The 27,580-nt window shown below is 37.1% G+C and overlaps 1 protein-coding gene across 18 annotated transcripts in view; it reads left to right on the forward strand.

Moving 5' to 3' along the window:
• The window catches only part of LOC123757969 (smallish), a 174,472-nt gene that overhangs the window by 129,459 nt on the left and 17,433 nt on the right, over window positions 1-27,580 (forward strand). For 9 of the 18 annotated variants that reach the window (XM_045742025.2, XM_045742055.2, XM_045742015.2 and 6 more), the window contains 10 exons: window positions 1,592-1,737; window positions 2,797-3,043; window positions 3,234-4,511; window positions 7,083-7,244; window positions 7,411-7,524; window positions 9,601-9,762; window positions 12,012-12,146; window positions 19,547-19,646; window positions 21,548-21,642; window positions 25,249-25,422. In XM_045742025.2, the coding sequence (XP_045597981.1) occupies window positions 1,592-1,737; window positions 2,797-3,043; window positions 3,234-4,511; window positions 7,083-7,244; window positions 7,411-7,524; window positions 9,601-9,762; window positions 12,012-12,146; window positions 19,547-19,646; window positions 21,548-21,642; window positions 25,249-25,422 (2,613 nt within the window). The remainder of the gene's footprint in view (window positions 1-1,591; window positions 1,738-2,796; window positions 3,044-3,233; window positions 4,512-7,082; window positions 7,245-7,410; window positions 7,525-9,600; window positions 9,763-12,011; window positions 12,147-19,546; window positions 19,647-21,547; window positions 21,643-25,248; window positions 25,423-27,580) is intronic. The other 9 variants (XM_045742069.2, XM_045742078.2, XM_045742089.2 and 6 more) reach the window with 6 other exon arrangements.

Here is a 27,580-nt window from a genome sequence, read left to right on the forward strand (position 1 = left end):
CACCACTGACAAAGTCTTGCGGGACTTGTTCCCTGCTTGTACTTCAATTTACTCATTCCTTAACTGTTGATCTCAGGATTCAGGTGGTAGTTGCGTTGTATGCTCGATTCTCCTTCTTGCAATGTGGCAGGTTGGTTGCCTGGTTCGAGGCCCCAGAGCTGCCCCACATGGGCTTTAGGGACCAGGATTTAGGGGTGTTGGCTGCTTCGACTTTGGTTCAATCTGCACTGCCCGCTTCCATCCCTGGTGGGCATGGTTCACCCTCCTGCTCTTTTCCCCCCCTTTCCCCTGCTTCTGACTCCCAGACGTTTGAGGGGTTTCGAAGTTGGGGTGGGTGGCTCAGGATGAGGCTCGGGTGACTTCGGGGGCTGCCCCTTCAGATTCAAGCACGGAGATGGTTGAATCCAATTTTCCCGCTGAGGCTTCTGGGTTCAGCAGACTCTTTTCTTGGGAGCTGCTCCCTTGGACACCACCTTTTCTTAAAGGGTGGTGGACTATTCTGGAATCGACACCTTGTGCCTAATGTTGTCTCTTCTTATCGCATGGCATTGGCTGAGCTGCTGCAGCTTAGGTTCTGGGTGGATGATACTTCTGCTCCGTTCTGCAAGTTTCGCGTGCATTTTTTTTTTTTTTTTTTTTTTTTTTTATAACCCTCGAATACGTTGTTTCCTTCCGGCAATGTGTGGCTTTGAGGCCCCTGTCGCAGCCATCTTTCTTCCTCGTCTTGAGACTTACCCAGGAGGTGGGGGCACCGTAAGTCCCTCCTTTTACTTATCTTTGGGTAGTTAGCTTCAGGGAGCCAATGGGGCTCCCCACAGAAAACAAGCGTTGAATGTAATGAAACTATTTTCTGGGTGAGCCCCGGAGGCTTCCTGACACCCTCCCTCCCTCTGGTTGGCGTTTTTTCATTGTTCAAGAACTAGAATGGTGGACTGCCATCTCCTGTGAGCGGGATCCCTCTCCAGGGGAGGGGGAGCTGGCTTGTTTTTGTGAATTTTTTAAAATAGTCATTGAAGGGAACTGCAGTACTTATGGTCAAATGATAGGGTTTAAGAGCAGTTGCTCAACCTTGAAAACACAGGTAGGCAAGTACATCTTGGTAAACATATGCTTAAACACGCATAGGCATGTGCGCATACACAATCCATACAATGTATACTTATATACTTTGTTAGTGTTAATTTATTAATAGTTTTGAAAATTCTTCTTAAGTAGTATAGACGGTATCATTTCAAAGTAAAACAGCTTGACTTTCGTGGCACACACAAGCATAAAATATTCAGATGCATACAAATTGGTTATTTTTCATAATTTATTGTAATGCCTTCTGTAAAATGATGTTTATTGACTATTCATTTGTTCTGATTTATCAAGTTAACTTTGTTTTCGAGTAACTTACATTAATATATACTAGATTACTATAGAATACTGTACCTGCTACTAAGTTGCAAAAACCTTATAAATGTCATTAAGAAGCCTGAACATTTTATGATGAATTTTTCTTTAATAGGAGTTAGGATTTTTTTATTACTCTAGAAGCTGTTGGTATAATTGATAATGATATGAAAATAATTTGAGCAATATTTTACAGAACTTGGACAAGTGGAAGAGCTCGCGTCGCAAGCGCAATGAGGAAGCTTTGGTACGAGCCATTGAGATTAAGAAAAACGAACAAGAGGACGAGTTGATCCGCATGCGTCGCAAGAGCAAAACCTTTAGTGAAATCCAGGAGGATAAGTGAGTGTTAGAGCTTAAAACTTGTGTATATATTTATACAGGTTTGATGAATTTTTCCTTCAATGTGAATGGTGTACGTGCCACTCAGTTAGGTTGAACACCGTTGGTTTTCAACCCGTAACTGGTCGAGAGAGAACACACTTGTAGCTTTACCCTTAACTAGGCGTACCTTAACCAGTTAAGAAATTCTCATCCTACTGCAAGGTAGGGTACACTGGAATGCACACATTGTATTAAAAATTCTGTACAGTAGTATGAAAGACAATACTGTATCTAGTATAAATATTAGTGAGTATAGAAATATACTAGCATCAGTTTGTATTATACAAATGCAAGTATTAGGTGTCTTATTATTAAATTTAATTATTCATATAGGTTTACCTTCTGGTTCTTGTTTATATATCAATTTGCTTATGACATGTTAATTTGAAAAGTTATAAAATTTGCAAAAAGTAGTTTTCTTCAATGAATATTAATTTAATCTTAATCTGTTTACCGGTATATCAAATAATACATTTTAAAATTTATTCTGAAAGTGTTAATCTGTGTGTTCCGTGTCTTCAATTAATTTAAGAATTTATTATTGACTGTAAGTCAGTATTTTTGTTTTTATAGCAATGTATTTCTGCACAATTTTCTTGACAAAAGTTGTTACATACATGCATTCGTGTACTGTTTATTTCTTGTATCTCCCATGTGGCTACCTTTGCAGTCTTTTGGTATATTTTAGTTTTTCTTCTGAATTCATTCAGTTGTTTAAGTACCTTTATAAACCTGATATTTTCCTGTAACTCATTGCTACATAGCCAGCCCTTCAGAATATTTTATATTTTAATTAGAAAATTTTTCTTCACTTCGTTTAAACATAACTAGGTTTTCTAAATTTCCATATTCATCATATTGTTACTGTATACTATTAAGAATATCTGCTTTCATAGTTCAATTTATATTTTTGATTTTATAGATTTACCTTTCAGTTCATACATTAGAATTGCTAGCTTTAATCTTTCAAATAGTTTAGTTTACAGGTTTTCAATATGGTCATTCATTTCCCAACAGGACCAAAAGAGGACGTAGATATAACCTTGTTGTCCACAGTGATGACAATAACGATCTCAGTGGCCTTGGGCTATCATCTGCCAAGAGCACAAGTTCCCTCAATGATGCTCACGAAGAAAATGACGTTAAAGATCTTGATCAAGACAACAAAGATGCCAAGAGTGATGCAGGCTTCTGCACAGGCTCGGACACTGGCAGTGACGGGGTGTTTGCTGAAGATAACATCAGTGACACATCCTCAGCTTTGGTGAGTATGATTGTGTGTGTATTAATGCTTCGATTGCAGTACAGTTAAACACAGAAGAAAGGTGCAGTTAAATATTTGTTGAAGAAAACTATTGTATATAATGTAATTGTTGATTTTGAAACAATAATGAAAAAGCTAATGCTCTTATTACCTTTTGCCTTGAAATGTATAATTGTTGATTTTTTCACAGGGTGACAAGAAAGAGGCGCATGACTCGCTTTTGGATCCTGGAGTATCAAAAGAAGAGGAAACTCACCTTAATGGTCATGGATCTAGCCTGATCACTGATGTCTTTCACTCCACTGCTGCAACAATCCACACGGATGAGTATACATATGACAAGGCTATTGCAGGTTACAAACAATATGCAGAAAACAGTGCCAAGAAAAGAACAAATAGCATCACAAGCTTGAATAGCAATACAAGTTATACCAAGGATGACGAGAGAAAAGATGAAATGCCTCGTATAAATGGCCGTTCACCAAGTCCAAATAAAAATAACAAAGTAGAGGAGAAACTCAACTTCTTTTCCAAGGAGATGGAAAAGGACTTTAGAACGAGTCCCGAACCTAGAGTTACACGGAGAGAGAAGTCGCCCAAAGTAGATATTGGGAAGAGAAGATCAATGTTTGAAATGCGAGATGCATCACCTGTTCGAAGTGAGAGGGAACAGAGGCTTGCCAATAGGAAATCTCTTGAAATGTCAAGCTCTTTACGTCACAAAGTAGCATCATTTGAAAATCTTGAAACAGAGATTCCTAAAGTACGAGGCGTTACTCCAACTCGTGATACAAACTTGCGTAATAAAGTTGCATCATTTGAAAATCTTGACACGGAGAGCACAAAGGTGCGTAGTATGACTCCACAAAGAGATACAAAATTCCATGAAAAGCTAGCCACATTTGCCACTAAAGATTACGAGACACAGCCAATAAGGAAGAAAACTCCAGAAAGAGATGCTAATTTCCATAAAAAACTTGCATCATTTACTAGCATCGAGAATGGAGAAGAAGATAAGATGTGGGAACACAAGACCATCCCTCAGAGAGACCCAACATTGAAGAACAAAATTGCATCCTATGAGCAGCTGGAACAACTGGTAGATTCACGTTCTTCAAATCCTCGGGAAGACATGCTCAAGAGCAAAGACCGTTCAGTCAGTTTGGAACATCTAAATGAACCACAGGTTAAGGAGGTAAAAATACGGCCAGCACGTTCAATGATGAACATCACGAGGCGTGTTCCATCAACTCCTTATATGGTGGTGGATCTTGAGGGTTCTAGGGTGGAAGAAAAATGTTTAAAGCAAACGCTAACAAAATCCATGGTGAGTGATGAGCCAGATTCTTCTAATGCTCGGGATCCAGCTAAACGCTCTACCATCTACGAAACTGTTGAGAGGTGCCAAGTGATTCGCGATGTTGAGTCTGCTCCTTTGTATTCTATATTCAAGTACCTCAGCCCAGAGGTTTGTCACACGTATAATCAGAGCTTCTGTGTGTGACTTTATTTGCTATTAATACTGTTATATGCTTTAGAATATAGTAACTTTTGGAGTGTGTTTTTGCAACATTCAAGTAATATTCCCTTTGTACAGTTCCGTTTTTGTTCCAATAACCAGATTTTCCTTAAAATTAAAAATAAAAATAAAAAACCATTTGTACTAGAATATCTAGAGATACAGTACTGCACCTTATAAAATTTTTTTTTAATAGAAATCACAATAACAAAATACTTGGCACATCTATTGTATGATTTAGCACAAAGCCTTGACAAGGGGAAACTATTATATGTAAAAGTAATTTAGAGCCTTTGTTACGTTACTGATGTCTGGAATGTTGCTATATGTGGTAGCATTGGGAATGAAGAAAGAGATTGCACGAGTCAAGGGGTAGTTTCAGCTTTCGTAAATAAATAAATGCACATCTCGATGCGTATGGACTGAACTGTCAGTTTGCGCATGTACATAAAGTAAATATCTCATACAGTCTATCAGTTGCTGATCATTTTAATTAAGTCAATTAGCTTGATATGCGCTTTGATGATGATTGCAAAAATAATAATAAATAATAATGAGTAATTTTCTAGGACACCGAAGTTATTCAATGCTAAAACCCTGGCTAATGCACGAGAGTAAATTGTGTGTGAGATTTTGTCGTACTGCTTCAGATGTATACAATTACTCCAGAGAATGCTTATGGCTTTTAAAGATATTGTACATGTAGCTTGTGTAAAAAGGCTTATTTTTTTCCATACAGTAGCTTATATTTCTGGAAAGCTATGCTAAATTTGTCTTGTTTGTCACATAAGCTATGATAAGGATTTTGTAGTCCTAATGTCATTCTTGAAGCGCATTGCAGATTATTTTTTTTTACATTTAATAATGAATACAGTTTGGGGACCTGTTTATATATGCATGATGAGTTCAGCTTTTTGCTACTGCAGCATCAACTGTATCCTTATTTCATGCAAATATTTGATTGCATATACAGTATAGTGTTAGCTCTATGTCCACCCACCCCCCCTTCATCCATGGCTTAATAACGGTAATTTGTGATTCAGTATTTCTTTGTATCCATCCATTCATTCATTGGTACATACTATATCAGTGTTTTAATGTTTACTGCTGGGCATCAGGAAATCTGATTGCAAACACTGTTGATTGTTTTTAAAGATGAAATGGTATTAGTAGAGTTTTATGGTGTCTTTATTAATATATAGTATATATTCAGTTTTATAATAATAATAAGAAAAATAACAAGGGCTTTATAATAAATTTGATACTTTGTTCCCAACCGTAAATGTTCTGGGTTTTCCCGAAACCCCGCTCAGCGCTGCATAAAATGTTTACAATCACTTTGCATTTTCCAAGTTATTTGTTTGGTTATAACTGCATATTTGATGTCAAAATGTTCATAAATTAATTAGCTAGAGGATAGATGCAAAAAAGGAAAGTGTATTTATAAAACTGCATGTCAGCGATGAATATCCTAATGTTTATGAACTGTTTAATATTCCTCATTTATTATTCATCCTAAATAAAAAGTAAAAATTGCAGATTAGAAATGTGCGCCATTGATCAGTTTGTACAGTTAAAGAAAAGTTGAAGTTATTTATTTTTAAGGTAATTTGCAAACTTAAAAAAAAAATACATGTGCTCAGATGCAGGCAATGAGTCACAATAACGTGGCTAAAGTATGTTGACCAGACCACACACTAGAAGGTGAAGGGACGACGACGTTTCGGTCCGTCCTGGACCATTCTCAAGTCGATTGTGAGTTGACCATTCACAATCGACTCGAGAATGGTCCAGGACGGACCGAAACGTCGTCGTCCCTTCACCTTCTAGTGTGTGGTCTGGTCAACACACGTGCTCAGAGCTATTGCTATCTACCCGTGACATAAAATTATTTACATTTATTTTACATTTTCATGTTACTATATTTAATGGGTTATAACTATAAATTTGGTAATGTTTGCAAATGAATTTGCTAGAGTATATCTATACAAAAAAGTTTGTCATTGTTTAACAATACTGAATATACAAATTTTTTTTGCATGTGAGGCCTCATGGGTGAACAGGATGTTCTGGTTGGCCCACTCATGCCCTAGATATGCTCTGTCCACACAATAACTGATTTTCACATGTTTTGGGATTGGCTGATGCAAATAGAATAGCTGTGAAAAAGTGAAAAGGGAAGTGAAAACCGAAAATTTTGCAATAGGATGACTCGTTTTATCATTGGAACATTTACTGTCGGAGTACAGATGATTTATCATGATCAGAATGCGAAAATACAAAACCGATTCATTTTCTTTAAACATAGGCAGGTTTGAGTCTGCTTTCTTTGGTATTAATAATATTAATTATTACAATAACATAAAATGATAGTTATTTAAGAAAGTCCCTTGATGGTAGATTTAGGAGATCAAACTATAGTACAGTAGCTGGAAAAAAAAGAACCTCATCATTTAGTATATATTGCATCTTATTCTTTGTCCTAAAGAAATTTATGAATTGCATATTAATTCCAAACAGGTGAATGCCCAAGTGTTTGAAATTGCTTCCAAACTTGAAGAGACTCCTCTCTTAGGCTCTCCCACCCATAAGGCTCCCACAGACCCCCTGCCTCCTTCCCCAACTCTTGAAGATGATTCACTTGAGGGAGCTAAACCCTATACTGATGATGATATTAATGAGGTTGGTTTTGTAATGCATCTTTAATTTGCCGTTTTTGTTTTGTTTTTTTAGTCTTTTAATTTTTGGGAAATTGTCTTGTAACCATACACTGTCCATGTTGTTATATCATTTGCATGTGTTTGTGTGTGGGTGTGTGTGTGCTTATGATGTCATTAATTTTATACAGGTTATCAGTGATTATGAACCAATTGGAGGTTCATATGAAGATTCATCTGGCTGCCCTGAAAATATCTACGAAAATATTACCGAAGAGCCAATGTATGAGAATATATATGAGAAGGTAATCAAAGATATTTTATGAATTTGTTGATAAAAAGCTGAGGACTTAAAGCTCCAATATTTATTGTTGTGTATTTAGAGTTTTGCTTGTATACAAGCCTACTATTTAAAAAGAAAAATAAGTTTTCAAAAGTTGCATTTTACTTTAAAACGGTTTCAAACAATTGTTTCAACTACCAGTGTTTGCATGTCAGTGGCATCAGAACCTATCAGTTAAATTTTGCTATGTAAATATTAGCCATATGAACTACAGTATAATATAATATATTTATTATAATATTTGCTTTACAAAAATATGCACATTCATGATAAATACACTTTATATTGAATCTTTTTGGAAGTTTTTGGTAACAAAAATCACAACCGATTGTATTTCAGTGACAGATTACAAAACATTTGCATCATGATTGAAGATACTCATTTTTCATAAAGACGTAAGAAATTTATTACAGCTTTTGAGTGCTTACAATACAATAATACATACACCTTCATCTATTCAAATTAATTTGAAATTATTCTGTATTAAAGCAAGTTTTTGCAAAGTTAGTAGTAGCACAGTGTACACTGATTGGCTTCAATCACCTATGGCTTGCAGTTCCATGAGGAAAATGTCGGACAAGTGGTGGCTACTTGAGTTTTGACCTTAACAAATGCAAGGCATTGGGGATAAGGATAGAAGCATTAGAAAAGGAGGCTGGCAGAATCAAATAATCTGAAAGGGAAGTAAATTCTAGTCAGAAAAGGGGAAAAAATCAACGAGTGGATATCATACCAAATCTGTCACCAGAAATGTGTGCAAACAGGGTAACTTCAAGAGCATATACTGTACAAAACTTGTAGATGTTATAACATTCAGTCTCAACCAAAAAAAATAAGTTGGGAAAATACAAGATGGAGGATCATGAAGAGGGAACATAGGGGATGCATTAGGAAGAGGGAACACAAGGGGATGGAACATTTGCTTACAAAAAGCAAGAAAAAGTAAGAAAAATACATTAATCTTCATCGCTTCTGACTGTTGGGATACAAACGGAAGCTGGATGGTGGGGGGTCTGTGTGTGTGTAATGCCAGACACAAGATTTGCAGACAGTAGTGCAAGGGAGACGAATCTGGTTTTATTTTTGTTGCTTCACTTGTTAGGTTACACAATGTAGTGCTGTTGAAATAATTTAGATTTATGTACACATAACTGACAAAAATGATAACTGTAGTTACATACTGTATATAGACCTATAATGTACAGCAGTACTGTATGTACATCTAATGCACATAACCAGTTTCTGACACAACTCATTGTTTCTACTTTGCTGTAATTTTGTCTGGGAATGTTGTTGAAACATGGATTCAAACTAGTCGTAAAGACCAGGTTATTTGACGATAAGCTCATTTGCATTGTAAACAAAATCTTGAGACTAACGGAAGGACTTTTGACAAGCGGCCAGTTTCCTGTCTCCTTGAGGCTAGTACTAGAAATGAGTACTAGAAATGGTGGTCGCTGTTCAGGGGAATATAAACTTGCAAATCTCAAATACACTTGCTAAAACATTCAAATAACAGTGCAGTATGAGCCCCTGAAACATTTACTAAAGACCACTATACATTAATTTGGCCATCATGTGAATAAAGTACTTACCACTTACTATTGCACTTTGAAGATGATTATGGTGCCTCCTAGAATATTCAAGTAGAACAGTAGGAGGTAAGAAATAGGGACTAGTAGAAAAAATAGGATTTATTGTAAAAGCGTGGATGAGGTATAGTACCTTGTTTAAATTTCCTTATGTAGTGTTTCTGTGAGAAACTGAGGTGAACCAGTCTACTAAATTTTAATATAATTTTGTAGACTATGTGCTTTTATAGACAGGGTTTTCAAGCACTGACGTCGTTAGCTATTACAAAGGCTAATCCCAATTTTGATCTTTTTTTAGTAATCGTATTCCAGTCCCAGGTGAAGGCTTGTTCAGAATGCACAGTACTATTACTGTACTGTATTACAGTACAGTTATCATATTTTACTTCTTGACTTCTTTCACTAACTTAATTTATTTTCATAGCCACATTGATTGTTTTACATAGGTTGGTGATGATGATCACAGTGAAAGCAAAGATGCATTTGATCATCATTACCAAACTCTTGAGGAGGTGAGGGAGGAGGTGAAAGTTAATATTGAACAAGGCAAGCCGACACCATCCCCAGCGATGACAGCCTCCATCAGTCCTCTTCTCGACACTCCTGAGGTATGTTGGAAAGAGACGTTAAGAACAATTTTCTAAACTTCCAATGAACTCTTGTTATATAGTATTGTCATTTATTGAGAACATTATTCTTCTTGTTGGATGACTGTTGTTAAAATATTTCCATAAGACAATGACTTTGTCTAATATAGATCTTCGGTAATCTTATTCTGTTCTTCAGTTACTGTTCTCTTACTTGAAATAATAACTAAATGTCCTTTGATTTCACTAGGTTGTCAGATAAGAACATTGATACATTTTGTGTGATATATTGACTGTAATTTATTGAGAATAATAATGCACTTTATCAGCTGTAAGCTGGCATGAAGGGATGGAAACTGCTTTTAATGCTTCAAAAATATATGCAGTTAACAATACTAACAAATTAAATGTTAACCATTAAAAAAATAATCATGGGATGTAACTTTAAAATAGCATCTAAAAAGATTAGCTGATGTTACCGTAGTGAGGAGATTGTTTGATTTCGGTTAACTGTAGTTAGATTTATCACTTACTCTGGCAACTAAAACAACTGACGGAGGACCAATTTGCTTTCTTTTGGGATTATCTAGGCATGCATTGAACCCCAAGCACTGATGACTTTGGCTTATATAAACCAAGTAGTTGTTGAGTTTGACTTAAAAGGCAAATTATTACTATTTTTCATAAAATGTTTTGACTGTCACTCTTCTATGCTAACTTTACAAAAGAATTGGTGCTTGAATCCTCAGGTATGGGCAAGAACAGAGGATCTTTGAACAGAATCTTGGGTGATGGTGACTAACTTGTATATTATAAGAACTTGTGCATGTGTGGTATGGGTATGCTTGAGGGTATGCAGCGACACTATTAGTTACAGCAAGGGACCACCACCTTTTTTTTTTTTTTTTTTTTTTTTTTTTTTTTAACCTTACATGGAATTTATATCATTAAACGATAGCTTTTATGTGCTGTCAGCATATTGCATTTTTTAGCAATCTTATTCAGTAATCTTCAGTAATCTAATTTAAGAAAAATTACTTTTACACTTAATTTACTACATCCAATCTGCAAGATATTTATTGAATGTAAATTTGGCATATATAATGTGCAATACTACAGTACTTAAAATTGGCAAGTTTATCAGAATTTTATGAACACCTCTGTCAATAATAGCTTCTAATGGGCCAGCGAGAGAAAAAAATTAGGTAATACATAATAATATGCTCTGGAAACTGGCAAGGAGCAGAGCTGGTCAAGGGTAAGATGGTATTACATTTAAATGTGCTGGAAGATGAAGATTCGTCTGAGGATAATGAGAATTCAATTTTTTACTGCTGCTGCTTGGTGGGAAATTATACATTTACATCACAGTATATAGGCTTTGGCAGTATTGTGTGTGGCACTGAAGAACCCCTTTGGTGGTGTATTCATTCTGTGATACTGATGCTTTAGAAACGGGTGGTAATTCACACCTTAGTGGGTGTGAAGTGCCAGGAATCATTAATCCTTAAACGGTGCAACTATTTAAAAGTACTACATCGAGGTGCACATGATTAAAATTAGCTAACAAATCAAATGGGAAAAATTTCAAAATAGTGATTTGGAGCAGTGTAAAGGTTAAAGTTAAAATTAAATTACATACATGTACTGTACTCATATGTTGACTAATCTGGCATATTAGGGAGAAATATAATAACTATTACAGAATATTTTCATGTTCTATGCTCACAATGTGTAAGATAACATATGAGAATACATTCAATTTTATAAAAGATTGCAAAAGTCATGATTATTTCTTCTCTTAAGCCAATTTGTGTGAATAGTGCAAACAGAAATCCAATATATGGTAAATTAGTGTTTTATGGTAACATTTAAAACACTTTTCTTACTGTTAAAAAAAAAAAAGCGGGCAAAGTCAGTTAATCACATTACCCAAGAAGTGAATGTTTGTATCATTTCTTGTAACTAACACGTTTAATTTTAGATGGTGCTCTATTAATCCTTAAATTTTATCTGACTAGCTAGTGATAAATAATGATTTATTAACACACGTAATTTTAGTACAGTATAAGAATTAAAGTACTCATATAGGTCTTTATGATACGATATTCTTGTAGTTTTCCATAGGTTTTGTATACAAATGGTTTTTCTTGGAAACAATCCTCTTAACAACCGTTAAAATTCTCTTGAGCAACAAACATAGTGTCGCAGCATACCTAAATAGCATTTAATGCATGAATGGTTCCGGCACTGTGCCATGGGTTACTCAGGTGCTAGACGTGACGTGGACGGACGGCCCTACCCAGGCAGCCCCACCCTCGGAGCCCCCTCCTCCCCCTCCCCCTGATGATGATTCTGACATCGATGCATCAGATGAGCCACAAAGTCTTCCAACTGAGGAAGAGGTGGGTATAGTGCCAAAATATAATGATTCAAAACATTTACAATGTTGTATTTAATGTATACTGCTGGTGTAGGTTCTGTCATTTGACCTATTGCTCTAGGTAGAGTTAATATGTACTCCATTTGAATAGAATTAGTAGAATTGTATGTCATGGCATTGGTCAAGTTCATCTTTATCAACTTGGGGAAACTTTTGATATACCGGTACTATACCTGGGAAGTTGCTGCTCTACCTAGTGATAAAAGATTAAGTAAATAAAATTTCATTTCAAAACAATATAATGCAAGCTAGAATACTATAGATTTTTTCTTGTATGCACTATTGTTTCCTGACACTTGTTTACATCACATTGTTAAACTGTGCACAAGGTTCTAAAAATCTGGCAGCAGTTGTTAATGTTAGAATATCTGATTTGCACCGTCTACATGGGGTCTTTTAGTTATGGTCCTAAAGTAAGACTGTTTTGTTAATATTCAGTACATATTACAAACTTTTATTGGTGTTTTCTGTTCTCTCTAATATTTATGTGTAAGACTGTTTCCTGCACTGTATTTTCTTATTTTTCTTACAACCCCAGAGGCATTTCCTTTGTCATTGTTATTGCTAGTTAATTATTGATGCATCATATATTGAGCATGAAACTTTTGGATTAGTGATAGAAATGGGGGGTGGTATGTAGGTGTACACCATTTACCTATTTTTAAGTTGACATTTTTTGTTTATGTACTGTACTAATGTTAGCTATACTTTGTCAAGTTTCTACCAATTAAAATTACTTGTTTGTTATTTGTGTGTGTGTGTGTGTGTGTGTGTGTGTGTGTGTGTGTGTGTGTGTGTGTGTGTGTGTGTGTGTGTGTGAGGGTAGCAAACACACGTTTATGTGTGCAAAATATTAAGTACCTCAGGATGTTAGTGATTAAGAAACTGAACACAATCTTTGATCCCATAAAGTGCATCACTTTATGAACACAACACATAGAAACAATAAGTGTGTCACTTAATTTTGGAATACACTACAGCAGAAAAAATCATGAGGAATCATCATTTCCATAAATTGTATGATGGCAACCTAAGTTTCCTCACCGTTGGATCATCAAAAATTCCTTGTTGTCCATTAAGTGCTTAATATTATTGTAACACAAATAAATATAGAAAAACCATAATTAAATAATAAATAAAATGAATAAAGTGGTGGAAAAAAAAGTGGTGTTTTGTTAATGTGTAGGAGGGAGCGAGTGTGAGGGGGTCATAAGTCTAACAGGTCCACCCTTATTTCCATGCTGTCATTTCCATTAAGTGAAATGTATTCAGATACAGAAATTATATTGCATACCCTATCAGGATAATGCTAGAAAAAGGAAATAAAAAAGAACAAGCCACATAAACAAAATACTGTATATTCAAAACCATCATTATCTAGTGCCCATACTGTGACCACCACCACTGTTTACCACCAGTAAATAGTAGGCAATACTTGCCTACTATTGAAAAGATTACTACAAGAGAACAAATACAGTTGTTAGAAGTGTTCTTCAGCCATACACAGTTAATGTGTCAAATGCCATATAATTAAAAAAAAAAAGATTGGGCAAACATGGCAACCAGGATAATTCCACCTTCCTGAAGGTAGTTGAAATTCTGAAAAATATTCCTTGAGATGATAGTGACACACTCCTGACTGCCTACTCAGAAACTTCAAAAGGTTGCAGACAAATAGTACTGGATACACAGGTACTGTACCAGGCAAACAGGTACTGGAGGTACCAAACACACACACTGATAGGTGAACACACTGATAAACTGTCATGAAAATACAGCTTCATACTCACCCAGGTATATGATCACATAGGAAATCAGATATATGTAAGTACTTTGGTTGCTGATAGAAGTAAACAAGGTATGAGCACAAATCCATCAAGGCCAAAGGAGACTGAGCAACAAAAGGACTCCATAGCATCTACGCTCATAATTACCAGCAGAGCCAATACACAAAGCACGTAAGACAAGAAGAAAAAAGAAATACAAACTTGAAACCATATCAACATCATTATACATGGAGCACTGTACTGTATATGCAAATATGAGCTTTCAGGAAGGACTAATGGAATATGCAATTATGAGCACCAGAAAAATGGTAGAAATTATGCTCAAATAGAGTACAGATAAATTTTTCAAAAAATTTGTAAAATTTCCCACCCAGTACTGTAAAAGCTTGCTAAATAACAAAAAAATGTTCTGAAAGAGACTACTATAAGTTCTGTATCAGGGGAAGCCAGGCGAATAAAACCAGCTAAATGTCAGAAAAGCGAGCTACTAAAGCAGTCCCAACTCTTCATAACAGGGAGATCTTTTTTTTGTCAGAGGAAGAGAAGACGAATTGTTAGAAATAACAAGACTAGTATTTGAGTGAGTTGGTGGAAGATGACAAAAACACATTGGCACCTTTACCAGAACCACAGATATTAACACAGTTAAATAACCAGAACTTTCATAGATACGATAACATCATTTGTATTTGCCAACATTCAGGGTAAAAAACACATGCAAAACAAAGGCCATTTTATGGCTGGCCTCCTAAATGAAGGAAATGCAGTGTTTGCAGCCTTAACTGAAAATCTCAAAGGATTACAATGGCAGTGAAATATGAATACCACTACCTTCCTTGTGTAGCTTACGGGGATCAATGGCTCCATGGTCTGGTCTCCGACCAGGCCTCTTGGTTAACCAGGCTGTTGGATGTCGCTGCTTGCAGCCTGACATATGAATCAGAGCCTGGTTGATCAGGTATTCTTTGGAGGTGTTTGTCGAGTTCTCTCTCGCACACTGTGAGGGGGTCGGCCAGTTATGCTCTTTATGTGTAGCGGGGCGTGTGTTGAAAAGTCTTGGGCCCTTGATGTTGATAGGTTCACTGGTCTTTAGCTTCATTTTATTCATTCTTCATTTTATTCTTCATTTTCTTCTACCTTCTTCATTTTATTCTACCAGAATACAAGCTTTTCAGATGTGACAGGAAACACAGGCTTCAGTACACCCAGAAATCACAATAGTGTGATACACCAAATGAACAAATCCAGTGAACAAAAACATTGAGGGCAGTAGCACTCAAAGTTGCAATTCTTTTGAACATGTTGTGGTGCAATCGACTCGAGCACATCCGGGATCATCCCGGACGTAGGTTCAAACCCTCATCACGGCCCTTGTGGATTTGTTCGCAGGCTTCAGGGTGGGGTCAGCCTGTACATTAAACACTCCTCTATATTGAGTTGCTAAACCTTATAAATGATATGGTGGAAGTGATGATAATCAATGTATTAGTCCTAAAGGTGTTGATTGTCCATGTATGTAAATCACCAGATGCAAATCCTTGGCAGTTTAAAGACCAAGTAATGAAAATAGAATCCTGTTTAGAAAACTTCACAAACCCAACCCCAATCATCATCTTGCGTGGTGACTTCAATTTACAGCACCTACAATGGAAATTGTAGCAAGTACTATTACATCGGAGTGAATCCCAGTAAACAGTCTAATTATACAGTCACAGACATGGGCCCCGTATGGATGTGTGACAGGTTTGCCTTAAACCAGCAGATAGTAGAACTAACTAGAAAAGAAATCACACAAGTTCAGTATTATTAATAAACTGATTGAATGGGAACTAATAAAACAAGAATAGCTAAATAATGCTTACCTATATCATGCCTCGAGAAAATAGGCACAGTAGCACTAGCATTATGCTAAAGTCACATACTACTAAGAAAAAAACAAAGAGAAATGATGCAAATTGGAATGAGAATCACCCCTCTATAGGTGAAGAAAACAAATTGCAGGGCAAATTAAATACTCCACTTTGTCCCAAGAATGACAAGGGAGGCTATGTAGAGAAATAGAAATGATCAAGCTAAACCTACAAGAATCATATACAAATCAGAAGAGGCAAAGATAGAATTTAAAGACCAGTGTAATAAAGAACACAAAATACTTTCTCTGATGCAAAATCTAGAACTAAAACCTACATCTAGCCCTTGTTCAAGAGATAGAACTGTCCCAGATGACAGCAAAGAAATAAGTGAAATACTGAGAATATAGTACGATTGTTTTCAGTAAACCCCTGAAGACATTAAAGAATTATCCAATTGGATTCTTTGCGACTGATACTAACATTGAATTATGTATCGGATGTCACCCTAACCCCACTGAGCTTTGAAATAACTGTGGACAGAATGCCATACACTTCACACAAGGCCTAGATTTCTGGAATTCTGTATTCATCAAGAATTGCAAAAAACATTAAAAGCCCTAAATGTGATATGTGGACAAAGTTTAGATGCTGATGTTATTCCTGATACTTAAAACAATGGAGATATACCACACATCATAAAATTTTGAAGGTATGCTAAAATCGCGAAACGCAATATCTACATAACCTTGGACAACATTTGTTATCCAATAAAAGCTGATCAATAAAAGTAAAGAGTTTGCAGTACAGTTTGTCAAGTGCAAGTGGTAGAAAATTGAAGCATGACATGCCTAAAGTCATTTGAAAGATAGATAAATTCTAACCATGACTCTGTGTCTGCCACGTGTCTTCTTGTTAGCTGCCCATGTGTGAACCATATAAGGTAACCACATATGAACCGATGTGATGAACTGCATGTATCAATGGTGAAACCCGCACCTTGCGCAACTCGTGTTGCCACGTTCCTCAGAGCATTTTTTGCACCACCCCTGTGCTGACTTGCCACATGCCCATTATCAGGCCCATGTGTGTGAGGGATCTTGTTAAGATACATGCAGTCAATACAAATCAAAGAGACCAGCATGTCAGCCTAATAGCAAGCTACCTCAAGGAGCCAACTGTTTAGATCTAAGTTAGCTGAGTGTGTATGAGCTGTGAAGGCCAACATGGACCAGTATGCAGAAGTACCAGTACTCCATTTTGAATTATTGATGCTGTTGACCTGCAATGGGTGTTTGTACATGGTATCAAGTTTGACAGTAATAGTGATACTGTAATTACAAGCAATATCATGTCATTCGAGCCAAAGAGGGTGACTGTATGTCACCCTCTTTGTCACCACACATCACACATGCCAGCTTGTGTGCATGTCATTATTTGTGATTAATGAAGTGTTCCGAGTATATAGAAGAATACTCAGGAACCACGGTGATGGTCAGATTCCAAGTTCCATGTTACTGGTTGTGAAAAGATAGCCAAGTCTTGATGATTGATTGTCTAAAAGTGTTAAGAAAGGAATGTCGATGAGTGTTGCCGCGTGATCAGTTGGAGAGAATTTCAAGAGTGTATCTTATATACAGTATTAGCTTTTGATGACAGCAATCAGTAAAGTTGCTTCCTGTGCATTAGTTTGCAAGTTCTTTAAATAAACTTATATTTTTGTACATTCTTGCTGCAGTTGTTTCATTCCAGTCCCTCAATGGGTTCTTTCACAGTGGAGGGCCGTCTCGGATTTGCATGACCTATTTTGCTCACATCCACTTGGTTTTGTGATCAATTCTCCCTTTGGCTTGAGTTGGGCTTCTCAGATTTCTCCATGGTTAGCATGGGTATTTTTTTTACCCAGATGCATGTTTTGAATGTTCACGTTTTGACCAACCTTGATGACTGACTGGTTTGGCATGCCAGCCAGTCCACATTAATGCAAGCCACGAACTGGTCATCTCCCAGCTTGCTGGGTTCAGGTTCCTAGTAAACTAGAGTAATCCCCAGTTAGTGCCATCTCAGGTTCAGACTATTTTGGTCCTGATGTGGGATTCTCGGTCAGCTTTCCTTTCTCTGCTGCTAGCAGCTCTGCTCCACCTGCAAGATCTTTTCTGTCTGGTGTTGCAAAGGCCCCAGATTACTTGACGGTTCGTTGAAGGGTCTTGGCAGCTCGATATCTAGTTAGTGTTCCCGGTTCCTGTTGAGTGTGTTGTTCTGGGTTGAGTTTCCATCCTGGTCTTTCCTCTTCAGGGGTTTGATCTTTCTTACTCCCTTCTCCCATTCATACTTAAATGAGAAAAGTCCCATTTTCTCTTTTTGTGGTTAGCTATAGGGAGCCACTATTCGACCCCTCCAGAAAACCAGCTTTGAATGGAATGGAATCGCCAAATATACATCAACCTCTCACTCTCACACACCAAAGTCTGAGCATAAGATGGGTAAAGGAGCGGGTGATACGGCTGGCAGTCCCCCCACTGGCTTGGGAGACAAGCCTATGTAGACCTAGCAAGGCTCCTCTCTCCCTGTCTTGTCTATTTATCTATGTACAGTATCTCAAATGTACAGTTCCACAGTTATTTTAAGGGGGAACTGGGAGCTAAACTTTGTGTACCAAGAGATAGCCTGGGCTATCTTCCTACCACACCTAGACAGCGGCTTGTTTGATGGAACAAACATAGCCACCCGTCTGCAGTTATCAGCTTAGCAGAGAGCGAGGTCACCTGACGCGACCTGACCTCTACAACCTGTGACAATTAACACTTGAAAGGTGTAACTTGAAATGCCAAGGGCTGACAGCCTGGCGCCGCCAATATCTTGCGTGACTGACTGTCGTTGTATGTGAAATATTAAATACAACCACTTAAGGTGTTACAACTATATAAACAGGAAGATGAGTTGTATTATATGAGTATTTTGTGTAGATTGTTTAATTCATATTATTAATAATATATACAATGTTGTATTATTGCTAGGTATTATGTTATTTTGTTAGTACCATACATAGTTTGATTTATTGCCGTACTGTATAGAATTTGTCTTGCATGTGAACAAAATATTTGTATAGTTATTATTATTATTGGTAAATTATGATGTATAGTAGATCAGTCTGACTGTAGGAGCTATCTAGGAAAGTAGAACCCTGTAGAGTATTGTATTACCTGTAGCTTTATTTGATTTGAATATTATATTCACTTTAGTGCACTGTAAGACTCTGCATTTCATATATTTCTCTCCACCTTCACTTCTTTGACTAACTTTGCATTTAATATCATATATGCAGTCATGTTTTGTTGACTAGAATGTTAATGGATAAATAAATAGCATAAAGTCCAGGGAGTGATCTTTACGTCTTTGTGTGAAAGTATCGGGCATCATGTTTCATAGCCAACATATTTACATGAATTTATATTTACTATACCATATTGATGTTGGACTGTCATCTTGTTTAATATGGCAATGTGTTAATAATATTCATGGAGAACTGATATGTTGTTGCCATTCTGCAGAAAAAATATTACATAAGCTTTAATACAGTATATGATGGTGTCGTTATGTATGTGTTATGTTTGTCACAGTGGATGACAATATTAGGTTTCTTTGATATTTACCTCTCTTAGAGGCTTATGTTTATTTCTAGCACAGATAAACTGTATTCTTATTGACTAAGTCTCTACATCTAGGACTGCTTCACTCGGGAGAACTCTACACGTCGTCTCAAAAAGGAACTTTGGAGACGTAGATCAGACTTCTTGGGTACCTCTTCACAGTACATTGAAGAAGGTAGGTATGGTATATGAATGTAAACAGAAAATAATAACAGGAGAATTTAATTTAATAGCTAGTTGTCTTGTATTATATATAAATATACTGTTTATACTGTACAGTGTAATATTTATTAGGTGATATAAAGAATATAGTAGAACAAAGAATTGCAAAAATATTACATATATAGGTATAGGGTGATAGCCTTGGACTTTTTTTTTTCCCCAAAACCAGTGATATTTATATCCTGCTAATCAAGCTGGATTTGGGAGTGATATCAAATTTACGGGTAGATGAAATAATGTTTGTGGAGTCGTAATGCTTGCCTAACAGTCCAATGATAATGATTGTAACAGTCTCCACAACTTATGTTGTCAAGGCAATGTTACCTCAAATTAAGTTCAGACAATCTGTTACAGAAGAATTTGGTCATGAGAACTTTCCCTCTTAATTTGGAAATAATTATACACAACAGAAAATCCCATGCTGGACAGAAATGGTTTGGTGTATTTCCTGTTACCTAATGTCCTGTTTACCTAGCAACAAATAGGTACCTGGAGTTAAGTCAGCTTGTGAGGCTGGATCGGTAATTTGGGGAGGGTTGGTAATTTGACCTTTGGGGTGGGACGGGGGACTTCGGTGTAAGCCGAAATAAATGTGAATATGATGGCTGCCTTTCCCTCATCACAAGGAATTAATTATTATTTATCAGAATTCTGGTCACTAAATCTTGCAAATGAATAATTATCCACATGTTCATTTTCCATAGGAACATGAGGTCTGTTACATAAGTAGACACATCAAATCTCTGTGGCAGTTTGCTGTGGTTGCTGAGTAGGCCTTGCACTGGGAACATTGTCATATCCATCAGGTTCATTCTGTCACTGATATGAGCCATGTACATAGTCTATCACCACCAGGATCATTGATTTCACTATAATTGTAAAATTCTTGTAGTTTCTTATTTATTTCATTATTTGTAAGTGATGGTGTAGCGTGAGCTGCATGATGGTGCTCAGAGATGCTGTTGCTGCACATGCTACTCATGCTTGCCATGTTAGTACTGAGGTAGTACTGTACTGACAGTGTGCCTATCACCTGTGGCAGACTAGATTGGCCCTGTAATACTCAAACGTCCTGGCAATTCTGTGTGGACGTCATTCAACACCAGAGACCTCTGGCAGTCGTTAGTCATATTAGGGAAAAAATCCTGAAATCCTTAGTTTCTTTCCTGGCTTAAAAAAATTGGCACCATGTCGGGTGCATCGCCTTCCATTGACTGATGCCCATGCTAGGAACCATCGACACCTTGCAAAATGGCAAGGACTTTTATGGACCAGGAAGATACTAGTGACGAGAAATATATTACAAATAATGAACTAGAAAATCATCCCTTGGAATGTGATGTCATCGACATTTCATCAGCTCATTGTGGCCAAACTAAAATGAAGAGAATTTGTTGTTTTCCCTACTGTTTTGCGATATAGAAAGTTTTCTTTATGCACACAATGAAATCGACCTTAACTTGCATATGCAGTTAGGGGGGGGGGTAATAATGGTTACAGATAATCGGTGACATTTATATGATGTACATAGGTAATTTCAAGATACATTAGATGATTATTTACAGTATATATATATAACCTGATAATTGTTATACATGAATTTATTTATGCATAGGCCTATTTATAAATGATTGTATATTACTGGTGGTGGTAGATATAGTAATTCAAATAATAAAAAATTCAGAATTATACAGGAATAGGAACATGTTTAGATAATGTTAAAAGTAAATACATTTTTGCAAAGCTGCTATAGTGAATAGTGGGCTGTTATTTGTCTTTGTTATTCTTTTTTATATGCTGTATATGTTGATAGTAACAAGTTCTAAAACACTATATGTTCACTTTTTGAAACAGAATCAACAGTGAGGCCTCCCCCAGACCTCAGTGATCTTCTGAGGCAGGAGCGTGAGGCCGAGCGGAGCTTGGTGTCTAGAAATTCTATTCATGAGGTATGTACATAATCTTGTTAGGGTTGATAAGCTCTTAATTAATATTATTATTATTATTATTATTATTATTATTATTCTATTATTTGATTATATGCTCATATGCTTATGCTTTTGCAATGTGAATCATTAAATCTTTTCTGGAAGAACACATCTCCCCGAGTCTCTGCTTGGTACACCAAACCCTGACCCAACACATCATGCCACTGACATCCATCTGTTGCCTACCCACTAGCAAGGTGCATTAAGTTAGCAGTGTAACAGTGCTAAATACGTATGCTACTTTAAGTTGCTTAACACTTTCACGCATCACGCCCGCCACCCCTCAACTATGCATAGTGGGTCCCAGCGTTTCAAGGGAACGCGCGTTAATTCTGAAAAGTGTATACTCTCTTCAACTTTGTCACCTCAATTCTCGTCCTACGAGATTAAATTTGGTATCATTGTGTTCGCAATAGAATTTTCTATAGCACTCAATGCATATAAACTCCAAAACCCCAGCTAATTACCCGCAGCAAACAGAGAAAGTGCGAAAGAGTTACCCAGGAGCGCGCAAAAGCGATAAAATGTGTTCACTCTTTTCACTCTGGTCACCTCAATTTTCGTCCTAGGTCTTTCATTTTGGTATCAATGAGTTCGCTATAGAATTCTCTAGAGGAATATTAGCATATAAAATAAAAAACGTGGTCATGCTCCACCTGCCGACGAGTTGAAGACGGGCTACGCGTTAGCCGCGAGTGAGCGCCCAGACGCCTTCCAGCTACACTCTCAATTCCTGCCCACAAATGTTTAGTATTTTTACCGGTTGCTAATCTCAATTTTCGTGTTACAGCGCTCATTTAGGTATGAAATTGTTCCTAATAGAATGCTTTAGATGGATATGTGCATATAAGGGCCAATTGAAGAACAATATTGCCAGTACAATACGCGAAAGTATGAAGAAAAAAATATACAAAATAATACAACTTATTGTATTTACCACTTCAGTGTTGTATGTTGAACATGACATGGGTTGAACATTTGTTCAATATATTATATATTGTGTTCAATATATTATATATTATATATATATTATATATATATTATATATTGAACACCAGTCCCTAAAAAATTGGATAAAAACCTGATTTTTGACAATTATTTTAGTAAACGACGCAGCATTGCGACATTACCGAGATTACCGACAGTAAAAATATGATGCAATGCTGCGTCGTTACCGGACGAAAGTGATGCAACTCTGTGCAAATATGATAAGATAATGTGTGTGTATATATGACTTTCGTATCTATCTTTGTTTTAAATTTATTTATTTAACGTGCATTTTAAAAGTTAAATGTATTTTACACAATTTCAGTAATGGTATATGAACACAGAAATAAGAAACAGGCGAAGTGCAGTTGAAAGTTGCATCAATTACACAATTCCCAATGGGAATAAGTTTCTTGCCAAGATCTGTCTCAAATCAATGAATAAAAATGAATTTATAATGTAGACCTTTGTCAAAACCCATATTACATGATTGAGTTAATTTGTATTAAGCAGAATCAATAATACTGCAATTATATTTCAAATACTCTTAAAATTGGTGATCAAAGAAGAGCAACTTAACACTTTCGCACGGGGATGATGCAGTATGGCGTAGAAAATGTATTACACAAATGTGCAATAATGATGCATCTGTGTATCAAAAATTTAAAATTTTGCTAATGCATGGCCTGCTTTCGGCTTGGCTGTGGGTGGGGCATGCCGCGATTTTGGACATTACTGTATATGCATATACCCCTATAGGGAATTTTATTGCGAACACATTGATAGCAAAATGAATTACCTAGGACGAAAATTGAGGTGACCAAAGTGAATAAGAGTATAAACATTTTATTGCTCTTGCGCGCTCATAGGTAACGCGCAGCCGATTTTTTGGTTTGGTGCGGGTGGTATGCTGGGCTATTGTACTTTATATGCATATACTCCTGTAGGGAATTCTATTGTGAACACATTGATACCAAAATGAAAAACCTAGGGGGAGAATTGAGGTGGCAAAATTGAAGAAGATTATACTATTTTCAGTATTACCACTTGCTCATGTGGACTGCCCAGCCCACCTTGGGGTGGTCTGGTGCTCGCTCGCCCACAGCCCAAAAGTGTTAAGAAGAAACCTCAATGAATCTCATTTAATGCAAGTTTCCAAATAATTTAATATGTATACCAGTAATGAGCTGCACATGTGCCCCTCATCTTCTTGAGAGAACCAGAGTCTGATCCTGGTTACTGGTAGGCTCTGTAAGTCTGAAGGAGGGGCCTGATATGAATAAGGACTAGTGCCCTAAGCTCCAGGGAGTTACTAAGCACAGAAGTGGAATTTCATTACATTTGGTGGTGTTATACAGTATACAATATAATTTTTTTTTTTAATTTTTTGCAATTACTTCAGTATTTAGAGAACAACAACATCTAATTTCAGCCTCTAAGTTCACTGGATAGTCAAAATTATGTAGATCAGAAAACCTTAAATCAAGGATTACTATTATAGTACTAGTACAGTACAGTGATGGAGAAGTAAATAAATTTTCATGACCTATTTGGACCAAATTTAAAGTATGCACTAGTTGTTTGGTGCCCATACCTTGGGAAACATATTGGCATAATAGAGAAAATTTAGAGATTTTTTTTAAATGGCTCCCAGACATACAGTATAACAAAAAAAAAAATATACGAGGAAAAGTTGTAATGCTAAATACAGTACTACCAAAATTGGAAGACTTTTGTATGTGGCAAGTCTGAAGGAGGGGCCTGATATGAAGAAGGGCTGCGAGACACTAGTGCCCTAAGCTCCAGTTCATGACACTCCCCTCCCCCCCCCCCCAGGAAGCAGCCCATAGCAGTTGTTTAACTCCCAGGTACCTATTTACTGCTAGGTGAACAGGCGCACCAGGGTGAAAGAAACTCTGCCCATTTGTTTCCACTTCCACTGGAGGATTGAACCTGGAACCTCAGGATTACGAATCCGATTGGAACACCCACTTTATAGGCCGGATTTACTCGTCCGATTCCATGAACAAGACTTCACTGATGTGGGAGGATGTGCAGATGTGCTTAGGAAGTTGGGACAAAGTTCACAGACTGGTGAAAAAGTTGCCTATCATATCATAGGTTAAAATTAAAGATTCTCTTAGTGACATCGACCCATAGAATGAGAGAAATATTAGGGGTATGACTGGTGACTGTTAATGTGGCTTCAAAACACATTTTTAATGATTTTCATACAAGGATGCAGTATTAGAAGTAACAGTTGGGATCTTGGGAAAGCTATTGAGCATATTTAAAATCAAATTCTTTGGTTCATTTTAGTTTTGAGATTTCAAAGTTTTTGTTCGCAAATATGGGCCTCCTGGAGGCATTTCCAATTGTATGGAATCCCTCACTGCAGTGAATTGGGGTTGGTCCCATATAGTGCGTTAAAGCGAGCTTGCACTGTATTGTACTATCATGGTCGTACTTACATGAAGACAGAGCTGAACAGTTTAATGTTTATTTGTGAATGAATCTTCTGTCTAATAACCTGACTGTTCATATGGAAAATAAAAATATAATATACTGTACTTGTTCCAGATTCTTAATGAAGCGGATATTGCTCGTCGTGAACGTGAAATAATTGAAAGTCTCGAGAGATCAGAGCAAGAAAAACATCGACAGCATAACCAGTACATTTGGGATGATGGTTTGGAAGCTAATGGAATAACTAAAGAAAAGAATGAGATTGACGAGCACATGCAATATCAAGAGGTATAGTCAATGTTTTTTTGTCACGGAGGTTTGCAACATTACAAGTGTTTATTTATTATACAATAATGACTTTCATGTAGTAGTAGTGTAGTTTAAACATTGGACCAAGGTTTAAATGTCTTAGGGACTCTAGTGATGAATTTAAAGATACTTTGTGATTAACATGAAAATTTTCTTACAAGTAGTATTGTTTAAATACTCAATTTCTACGGAGGTTTGTGGATTCTAATTAACAAAAATGTAAAGCCGTCCTCTAATGATAATTTTCCCATGGTAGAAAACTATTCAAACCGATTTTGGAACTTTAGCAAATGAAACTTCTAAAGTGTGAGTCACCTTAACCCAGTTATTTACATGCTTAATTTAGTAGAGCTGTTCTGACATCAATACTGCCATATTGCTAAATAGCAATACTGATACTGTACAGCATGTATGCATCTCAGATTCACAAGATAACAGCAGTTTTGGAGTGCTCTGCTGTGAACTTGTTCTTCTTGGGATTCTGTGGTCTGGTTTTTCTTCACCTGCACCCTGATGGTTCTTTTGTTTCACTGGTGTAGGTCACATTGGTCTCATCCAGTTTGGGTCTGGCCTTGATTGTTGCTCCGCTTTTGGTTTCTTGGAGTTTGTCAACATTTTTTCTCGTGTCATGTTGATTCCTTGTGTTTTGGTTTTAATGAGTTTTTTTTTTTTTTTAATATCATCAATGTGATATCAATGAGTCATCAGTGCGAGTTGTTTGTTCATCTGCAGGTGTTCTTTGCTTTTGAATGGATACAGTAGCTTCTGTTTGTTGCACTGTTCTTTGTTTGGGATGTATTTGCTGTAGCCATTTTTTCCTTGATCTGGAGATGATGGGGTTATCTGTCTCTTCACTCTCCAATTCATAATTTTCCACAGTTTTTCTGACTGGAGACTTATGCCAATGGGGTGTTCCTCCCTAGTTCCAGGTCTGCCTTTGATACTGGGTCTTCAAGCTCAGTATCTGAGCTTCATCTTTTGAGGCTCGCATCTTTTTCAGAGCATTATCTGGGAGCCATTCATTTGTGGTTTTCTATGTATCTTTTCATCTTCAGGTGTCCTGATGTCTGGTGTTTGTCTGGTGGGTCTTCTGCTGCCAAGTCTGTGGCTGTCTTTTTGGTAATGGTATATGGGATGCAATGGAGACTCTTGATGGTGGGACGTGGCCGTTTTGGCTGGTACCTGCACTCTGCCTTATGGTGGCAGTGGGACACTATTCCTCTGTTCTGCTTGGGATGTTCTGATGTTTTGTTCCTTTCAGCTGGGAGCCTAAGGCCTCTGCGTCTTATGTTCGTCCTCCCTGGGATAACCCAGTTGTTTTGATGTATTGATTCCTCCTCGGATTATTTTGTTGCACATTTTCTGGGCTATATGGACTGTCTGGGTCAGGGTTTCATTCCTTTAAGGTTGGTGTGGCTTTTTTGACTGCTTTTTTTTCCCTTGATTTGGGGGTGATGGCCCCAAAACCAGTGTTAGGCCAGAACTTTTTCTACCTTATGGCAGTCATTTTGCCTGGCTATGGTGGAAGCCTTTAGCTGCTTTGGAAGCTAAACCTGTTGGCTGCATTGTCCACAACTTTTATATCAGTTCAGGGCTCTTGTTGGTTCAACAGGGTGATGGCTTCTTACTACATGGTTGTTGGATGATCTATGGCCTCGCACAACAGTGTGGCACTCGGGCATTGTGTGTGCAGCCAATACCTATCTATACCAGACCCTGCTCTTGTGCCATTCTCTTCCAGGTGTGATGCCCCTCTTCCTTTTCTGTTGCTACTGATCTCATGTTTCTTTCAGAAAAGTCATTATCCTCTGCAGAGGCAGTGTTGGAGGTAAGCTATGGATACAAGGCTTCCAACAAGTATTGAATGTAATGAAAGACTTTTCTTGTAGGTCTTTTGTAGCTTTTCCACCCTGATGTTATCTTCCCCATGGGTGGGGGGGGGGTTGTGCAGAGGTTTAAGCCCTAGTTGCCTCCATGACTTGACGGAACCCCAAGTAACTTGGGTACACATCTGGTAGTTTGTTAGGTGCATTAACATTAACGTTGTTCTCTCTCGGCAATGATTGATTGCCTTGGTTCTTTCATTTCTTCCGGCAGTATTTTGTTTTATTTTGCCCTTCTCTGGTCTTTTTTCTTA

The sequence above is a fragment of the Procambarus clarkii genome, chromosome 22 (genome assembly GCF_040958095.1).
Source record: "Procambarus clarkii isolate CNS0578487 chromosome 22, FALCON_Pclarkii_2.0, whole genome shotgun sequence".
NCBI classification, from domain to species: domain Eukaryota; kingdom Metazoa; phylum Arthropoda; class Malacostraca; order Decapoda; family Cambaridae; genus Procambarus; species Procambarus clarkii.